At 46.3% G+C, this 8854-nt stretch overlaps 1 protein-coding gene across 1 annotated transcript; it reads left to right on the forward strand.

Annotated features, from left to right (window-relative positions):
* Positions 1-557: 557 nt before the first annotated feature.
* On the forward strand, positions 558-8355 carry ZP4 (zona pellucida glycoprotein 4). The gene is made up of 12 exons (XM_025850707.2): positions 558-729; positions 998-1288; positions 2417-2614; positions 3107-3303; positions 3844-3941; positions 4744-4874; positions 5058-5247; positions 5324-5468; positions 5789-5867; positions 6919-7035; positions 7251-7424; positions 8312-8355. Exons 1-11 carry the CDS (start codon positions 558-560, stop codon positions 7352-7354), a joined length of 1722 nt encoding a protein of 573 aa, XP_025706492.2. The 3' UTR covers positions 7355-7424; positions 8312-8355.
* Positions 8356-8854: the final 499 nt, after the last annotated feature.

The raw sequence follows: 8854 nt of genomic DNA on the forward strand, positions 1-8854 counted from the left end.
CCTTAAAGGCCCCAACAGTGTTTACCGAGCGCCCTTTGGCTAAGTATTTGCCACACACTTGACACAGAATATTCTCACTTAACCCTCAAGAATACTACTACCGGGAGATACTATTCCCATTTTACAAAAGAGAAAACTGAGTGTCCAAAAGGTTGTAACTTAGCCAAATTGCATAGCTCATAAGTGGCAGAGCTCAGACTCATACCCAAATGTGGAAAATGAGAGAGGATGGTCTTCTAAAGTCAATAGGCTACTAGAATAAGTGCTACCCTGAGCAACTCTGGGGAAGCCTCTTTTAGCTAAAAGGTACCACATTTTTCCTAAGCTTGGAATTGCCTGGATTGCAATGTTTAAAGTAATGCAGCTGCAGACTATAGCCTAAAGTGAATGAAGCTGGGGGAATCACCCTTTCCAAAGGAGGCCCACCTGCATATCACAGCAGGTGTGCCCCTGAAGCCAGTTTCTTCTGTATATAAAGAACCTCACGGAGCATGGGGAGCTCTGGTTCTTGGGAAACAAGGCAGGTCTTACGGCCAGTGGGGGCTCCTAGCGGCGCTATGTGGCTGCTACAGTCCATCTTGCTCTGTTTTCCCTTGGCTCTTGCTTCGAGCAGCCACCAGAAGCCCGAGGCACCAGATTATCCTGGTGAACTCCACTGCGGGCTACAGAGTCTTCAGTTCACCATAAACGTGAGCCAGGGGACAGCGACTCCTGCACTGATAGCTTGGGGTAAGTTTGCTGACTCACTCGGCTTAGCCCTCTAGCTTCCTTCCCCTCCTAACACTCTCCGCCTTTGGTAAACTCTGCAGCCTCTCCTACCGACTGAATCGTCTCAAATAGAACTTCTCTTCCCAATCGGAGCCCCCTCTTGTTCCTCTCTCTTCTTGCTGCTTCCCCCCTGGGGTCTGACGGCAAACCTGGCTGTCCTTTCCCAGCACTGAGGACTGTGGTGACTGACCCCCCCGCCCTGTGCTTTTTGCTCCCCCCTGCCCTCCAGACAACCGCGGGCTGCCACACAGGCTGCAGAATGACTCTGGCTGTGGTATCTGGCTAAGGGAGGACCCAGGCAGCTCCACGGTATTAGAAGCCTCTTACGGCGGCTGCTATGTCACTGAGTGGACCAGGATGACCCAGTCACCAGGAATGCTGAGACCCCCTGCACCGCCATCAGGGGTGACTCCCCAGGACCCCCACTATATCATGCTACTTGGAGTTGAAGAAGCAGATGTGGCCGGACACAGCATGGTTACGAAGACAAAGATGCTCAAGTGTCCTACGGATCGCCCAGGTAAGGGCTGGAAACTTTCAGGGTCTGGGTGGTGCGCTCTTGAGCCTCCTCTACCTGCTCTGTGCAGTGACAGTGACATGAAGGACCGTCCTCCAGCTCCCCTGCACATGCGGTCCTTAAGATAACTACCACATGAGTGATTAGATGACTCGGTGCGAGGCACCGTGGAGGGCAGAGCACTTCGCCGTCCCTTCCCCTGTCCTAACCAGTTTGGTATATGCTATTCCTTCCCCCGCCTGGTAAGCTCTTGGTGAGCAGCAGAGCTGGGATTCGAACAAGAATTTACCCAAGGCGGGGGGGCCCGCATGGGTGGCTCATGGGTGGCTCGGATGGTTAAGCGTCTGCCTTCGGCTCAGGGTCTTGGGATCGAGCCCCACATCGGGCTCCCTGCTTGGCGGGGAGCCTGCTTCTCCCTCGCCCTCTACTGTTCCCTCTACTGTGCTCTCTCACTCTCTCTGTCAAATAAATAAATAAAACATCTTAAAAAAAAAAAAGAATTAACCCAAGACGAGGAGCTCCTTGGTCTTGAGAAGTGTAGGGAAGGAAGCCAAAGCTACTAAGGATACTTGGCAAATGCCTCTGAGGATCAACTGTGCCCTGAAAACAGGGCTCAGGCCTTTCAGCTGGAGGCTACTTAATCACTTAACTGGGGAATTAGCAGGAAGTGTGACTCCTACTCAGCTTCAGCAAATCTTGTCTTGCCCTCTGCAAGCCCTACCTCAAAGTCCTAAGGGATTCAAACCTGTAGTGCACTCTTCTCCTCTGCCTTGTATCCAAAATCTAATCCAGAGAGGTAACACTGATAAAATGCAGAATCCCAGTCCCCGTATCAGACCTGCTGTACCAGAACCCGCACTTCAGAAAGATCCCCCAGTAACTCGCAGTACAGGAGGACTGAGAAGCACCTCTGCAGAACAGAAGAATTCTTTGCTTGAAGGAAAAAAGGAGCCCCACTGCTTCTACTGATCTTGCTGGTATTCTCTTTCAAGAAGTACTAATTTCAGGGGACTTAAGATTTACTTAACTTTCGGAAACTTAATTGCTAGTATATAATACAGACCTACCCGGATCATCTGGACATCTGTGGGAATTTTAATACTTGTGTAACGAAATTTTTTTTTTCTTAAGACACAACTTCGTTATCTAGCTCGAGTTACTCGCCTCTTCAAAATGTAGCCCTAGATGCTCCAAACGCTGACCTGTGTGACTCTGTCCCAGTGTGGGACAGGCTGCCTTGTGCTCCTTCACCTGTCACTCAAGGAGACTGTGAGAAGGTTGGCTGCTGCTACAATTTGGAGGCAAGTTCCTGTTACTATGGAAACACAGGTGAGTTACTGCATCTCTGAAACCAGCTAAAGTACCAACAACTTGCAATTAAATCTGGAGAAGAGTGATCTTCCCTCCTCCCTACCCCTAGAAGACAAATGTTAAAGATGACCAGAAGTTAGTGTATAAGCAATCAGCATATCCTAGAATCCCTGACCCTAAGTGATCACTATTCAGACCCTAAGCTCTGAATACTGATAAGTAAAACAAAGCAAGTACTATTATCCCCATTTTATAAATGAAGCTAGAGCAAGGAGGTTAGATGCTTGGCCTGAGGTTGCTCAATAAACGGTGGAGGCAACATTCAAATCCAGGGGCTCAATCCAGGCACTCGTTCAGTCCTTCCGTTGAGCTCTGGACAGCTAAACTTGCACAGAGTCCACTCGGTGGGACTGCCAACCTCTTGGGGAGGGATCAAAACTCTCTAAATATTTAGCTGGGTCAAAACAGGCGGTATGACCTGTTTTCAGCACAGCCACTCTGGTTTTTCAGTGACCTCACACTGTACCCAAGATGGCCACTTCTCCATTGCCGTGTCTCGGAAGGTGACCTCACCTCCGCTGCTCTTAAATTCTGTGCGCTTGGCGCGCTTGGCCTTCAGGAATGACCATGAATGTACCCCTGTGATGGCAACACGTACCTTTGCCCTCTTCTGGTTTTCGTTTAATTCCTGTGGCACCACAAGACTGGTAAGAACAGTTGACCTTTGGCTCTGTTCCTAACTCTAGAAGTCAGATAGAAATGTCCTAGCGACTGGAGGGAGAGGTGGAATATCTTAGCCCTGAAGGAGAGAGCTGACCACTGCTTGGTGCATATGATGGTCTCTAGGATAGAAGAATGCTTCACCATTGAGAAAGCAGAAACCTCCCCTGGGCATTCAGCTAAGATCACAGCTGTGCTCCAGCAAGGGGCTAGTACTTCTACCAAGCCATAGACGAGAGGAACAAGTAATAGTTTCTTCTCGCCACACTGCCCTGGAAAGCAAGCAGGGGTTGGCTGACATTGCAGTCCTGTTCCTGGCTGCCTCTATAGTAAGCCCTATCGCCTTATCCTGAGGTAAGGTGAAGTGATAATGTCCCAGGTTAGTTGCCACCTGCTTTTGCCTCCACTCAAGGAGCAGAAAGTGCAGCCTAAAATAGCCTAGCACTGCTGACTATTGAGTCAGAGCAAGTTCTGAGTGAAGTGACACCTGGCTAGCAGGAATAATACTTCTTTCCCCATACTTCTAGATCATTGGAGACCAGGCAGTGTATGAAAATGAGCTGGTCGCAGCTAGAGATGTGAGAACTTGGAGCCATGGTTCTATCACCCGTGACAGTATTTTCAGGTAAAGGTCTTAGTTAACCTGACCCTGCTTGACCAGAATGCCTTCCCTCCCATGAAACAGGAGTTCTAGGGTAAGCTCTGAATCCACAGAACCTCTCCTCATGACAAGAGAACCTGTCTCCTGCCTTGGTTGTCCGATCTCAAGGACCATTATTTAAGTCCCTGCCATCAAACTCCCCTGGACTCCTATTTCACTTGCGTGGACTCTCATTTTGGCCTTCTCCCTCCACAGTCCATGCTGTAATAAAGAATCCCCTCAACACCTCAGAAGATTGCACCCTTAAAGCTTCCTCATTGTCTTGCCACAGCTTAAACTTGGCGTCATGAATGTAACCTGAAGGACCCTGCATCAAACACCTCCTACTTTTCTCTTCAGCCCCACCTCCTCGAACACCCTCCAACCCTCACTCACTATTCCCCAAACTCAGACTGACGTCCCTTGAAGATTCTATAGAAGGACAAACTGGTGTCCATTCTCTGTTCTGTCAGCGGTTTCTCTCCCTCCCCTTACCTCCATTACTTTCTATCTTCCTTCAAGACCTCTCCCTGCAAGCTCTTCCCTAATTACCCTCTCTACAGAAAGCACATGTTTCGCACAGTACTACGTTGACACTGATCCCATCTACACATTGGTCTCCTGAACTAAGATCTAGCTCCCACAAGCTCAGGAACCATACCCCCTCATGTTTACAAACTTCTCCAGCACCTAGCATGTAATGGTTCCTAAAACCTTCAAAAACTGAACGGTGGCATGGCCCATCCTACCACCTACACTAGCTAAGAAAGCTCTTGTTTTTCTGTAGGCTTCGAGTTAGCTGCAGCTACTCGATCAGTAGCAATGCCTTCCCGGTTAATGTCCAGGTTTTTACGCTCCCACCACCCCATCCTGAGACCCAGGCTGGACCCCTCACTCTGGAACTCAAGATTGCCAAAGGTAAGACCCACTTGGCTGGAGCATCTGGCCTACAGTCTAAAGCCCTGTCTCTTTTCTGGGCATTAAGAGAACTTTGTAATGAGACACTTGCTGGAGGTGTTTATGTGTATATGCTCTGTCTCAGGCGATGTAGAGGTTCCTAATTCTGGTTTTACTGCTTCAACTCCTTCTGGCCTCTTGCAGATAAGCAATACGGATCCTACTACACTGCCGGTGACTACCCAGTGGTGAAGCTACTTCGGGATCCCATTTACGTGGAGGTCTCCATCCGCCACAGAACAGACCCCTACCTGGGGCTACTTCTCCATCACTGTTGGGCCACACCCAGCACAAACTCGCAGCATCAGCCCCAGTGGCCCATGCTGGTGAAAGGGTAAGTGGCTCTTTCATGCACCTGTGCTGGAGTCCCTCCGAGAAGCCCCTCCTGACTGCCAGATATCTTTGCTTAGATGCCCCTACGCTGGAGACAACTATCAGACGCAGCTGATCCCTGTCCAGAAAGCCCTGGACCCTCCATTTCCGTCTCACTACCAGCGTTTCAGCATTTTCACCTTCAGCTTTGTGGACTCGGTGACAAAGGCACTTGGGGGACCGGTATGATGCTTCCCTCTGTGTTCCTCAGCAGGGCTCAGAAGACCACCCCCCCCCAACTCAGAATTGTTTCCACATCCTACCACTCCGTGACCAGGACTGCCCTTTAAATTGTAGCTGTTGGTACTCTCTCAGAGCCGCCACTGATCCCAAAGCCATGAGTGACATTTGCCCACTGGACTCCACTTCTTTAGTGGTATTGTGATGTCATCTTGGGAGGTCAAGATTTTCTGATAACTTTCTTTCAACTTCTTCCCGGGGAGTTAAGTTTGAAGACTTGTGATGTGGTTCTACACCATGATCTCCATTCTGTTGGCTCCCAGGTGTATCTGCACTGTAGCGCATCTGTCTGCCAGCCTGCTGGGACACCATCCTGTATGATAACCTGCCCTGTTGCCAGGCGTGAGTATCCAAGCTGTCCACACTGGAGGACAAACTTGAAATAATCTTGAGTCCCACTGCTAACCTTCTTTAGCCTGTAAGCAAATGATTCAAAGTAAAGATTCATCTTATTAATGAGGCTGCATTAGGTATTTTATGATGCAGTAGAACAGACAACCAGCTTCCTAGAATTCCAGGCCTCTTAAATATAAGTTACAAATCCTCAAGTCTCAGCCTTAGCCAAAATGTATATGGAAAAAGCTAAGTGAGGACTCAAACTGGCTCATGACCTACACATGGCTCAGTCTAACAAAACACTGATCTGGCTAGTTCACAAATCAAGCCATTTACACCTGCTTGAAGGCAAGTCTAGCAACATTGCCTGAAGATCTATAGTTGGCATACGCCTGCAGACAGTAGGTGCTCTAGTTGGTCAGACCCAGTCCTCCTATAATGTGTGTGTACTCCTAGCTGCTCCACTAACTTTCACCTGTCTAGCACCTGAATTAATTGGGATTCATGACCTCTAAAGCTTTAAGTCCCTTCTTGGGGTGGGAGGAGACTCATAGTAATGTAATGATAGTAATGAAATACTTCAATAAATATTTAGAACCTAACTCCGATGACATCTATTCCATACCTTTCTAAAAGAAATGTCTGTGCTCCTAAAAGAAATGGATACCCTCCTAAAAGAAATGGATACCCTTCTAAAAGAAAACTTAGATCCTATAACTGGCAGTAGAAATAGGATCAAACAGCTTTGCTCTGTTGCTGTCTTACCAGTTACCTTTGTAGCTTAGGAAAAGGTCTTGATATTAACATATTTCTGTCCAAATACCTCTTCTACAGAAGAATGGCAGTTTGGGGAAAGTGTAATATAATCTCTATTATCAAATTCTGGTGAAAATGAGGTAGCAGGGTTAGGTACAAAGTCTTAGACTTGTTTGAGTTTCTATTAACACACTTAAGACATGGAACAAAACTGTACATATTGAGGGACCTAACTCTCCCATTCCTACATCACCATGTGCAAAAAATCCTGACTAATCCCTAGCTCTCCTCTCTCCAACAGGAAGAAGAAACTCTAACATCCATTTTCACAACTATACTGCTAGCATTTCTAGCAAGGGTCCCATGATTCTACTCCAAGCCACTAAGGACCCCTCAGAAAAGCTCCATAAAAACTCAAGTGAGTGGGCAGAGACTTTAGCTACTGGAAGCCCCTTACCTGAACCAATAATCAAGCCCAAGCTCCTTCCTCATCCCTAATTTTTCTCCCTTGCTGATATGACCGATGTGAATCTCAAATTGACCGGCTTGTTTTTCCTATACCTAAAGATGTCTTTTTCAGGATACAGAATCACTTGGTCTTGGCATACGTTAACCTACCTTTCTACCCTACAGGTTCTCCTGTAGATTCCCAAGCTCTGTGGATGGCAGGCCTTTCTGGGACCTTAATCATTGGAGCCTTGTTAGTGTCCTACTTGGCTATCAGGAAATGGAGATGAATTATTCCAGTTGTGTTAATAAAACCAGATTGCACTACCAGCCTGTGCCCAGCTTCTCATTTAAAAGAAAGTAAGTAAAATATCTGCTGTTGGCATCTCCTCTTTCTAGCTTGGGGTAGTATTTTGCATGACAATAGAATAACAACATGATACCCTAGGCCTCTACTCCAGCCCTTCTAGCTTCTGAATAGAACGTTTCAGTAGATTCATAGTTGGTTGACAAATCGGGTAGTATATACAAGAACTATAGAGAGGGTTACAAGCTTGAGAGAGGTATAAAACAAAACTCTTCCACAAAATCAATCAAACTAAGGTAGAACTAGCCTAGAGCTAGTGTGGAATCTTCTAGACAGTGTGCATCAGGATCAAAGGAGGGCTGATGGGTGAAAATCGATTACTAGCCCCACCCCCAGAATTTAAATAGGTCTGAGCTAAGGCTTAAAAACTTGCATTTCTAACCATTTCTCAGGTGATTATGGTATTCTAAGCATCACACTGAAAACCAATGTCTAGAACAGTGACTAAAAGGAATTATCTGATCATGGATTGGTCAACTGGAAGTGGTTTGATCAGAAGAGGTTTAGTTTTGAGCCAGACCAACAAGTAATTCCCTAGTTTAATAGTCCTTAAGACTAATAGAAACACATGGTGACTTCTCAAGGTAAATCTTCTGCTCAAAGAACTCTCTAGTAACTAACACTGTTGGCCAGACTGTCAGTCTCTACTCTCATCATGGTGGAGTTCTGACATTAATGCTGGTTAAACAAAGTTTCCCCATTTGTCTGCAGGGAAGAACTTTTAGGTTGCTTTATATTTCAGCAAAGTTAAAGGCATTAATCTTGGTACTTAAATACCTGCTTTGTAGGCAAGTCAACTCCACTTCAAACTGCTTCTAGGCAGGGACTGAATATTTCCTTATTCAACTGACAGGGACACTATATGCTTTTTATGTGACAGGAACTATCCTACATGCTGGAGTAACACACTTGAGCTTCATGAAAACCTAAAGAGGTAAACATTCATCCCTGATTTCCAGGATTTGGAACACCTATAAAGCCAAGTAACTTACCCAGTATCACTTAGTCAACTAATGGAAAGGCTGGACTATGAATTCAAGTCTGATTTCAGATATTGTGCTTTTAACTCCATATTCTACTGCAAATACTCAGTTCTTCCATAGGACCAATTTCCAGTGGTACAGAGATTCAGCTTGACCAAAGTTTTTCTGAAGCTTGCCTGTTGCCTAGAACAAAGGTCTGGGACTAATGACTGACTACCCTCTGTGCTAAAGAGGAAGAACAATGATCTTGGATTGCCGTGGTGATAATGGTTAACTTGGTCCCTAAACAAGGGTAACTGTAGGTTACCTGGGCAATCATGAGTAGATGTATTAAATACAATTAAAATTTGTATCACTTAGGTAAAGCATAATTTGAGATTTTTATACCCATGTATATTTATAGTACATCACAATTTGCAGGTTAAAAATTAGCTAGAAGT

Source organism: Callorhinus ursinus, unplaced genomic scaffold, assembly GCF_003265705.2.
Source record: "Callorhinus ursinus isolate GAN/ISIS: 27379988/994484 unplaced genomic scaffold, GSC_fseal_2.0 scaffold32, whole genome shotgun sequence".
Lineage (NCBI taxonomy): Eukaryota > Metazoa > Chordata > Mammalia > Carnivora > Otariidae > Callorhinus > Callorhinus ursinus.

Excerpts from the sequence above, each read along its gene's own strand:
- ZP4 (XM_025850707.2), top strand. The coding sequence starts at position 558 with ATGTGGCTGCTACAGTCCATCTTGCTCTGTTTTCCCTTGGCTCTTGCT. Across the intron at positions 3,942-4,743 it reads ACCCGTGACAGTATTTTCAG|GCTTCGAGTTAGCTGCAGCT; the intron begins GTAAAGGTCTTA and ends GTTTTTCTGTAG. Across the intron at positions 7,036-7,250 it reads AAAGCTCCATAAAAACTCAA|GTTCTCCTGTAGATTCCCAA; the intron begins GTGAGTGGGCAG and ends TCTACCCTACAG.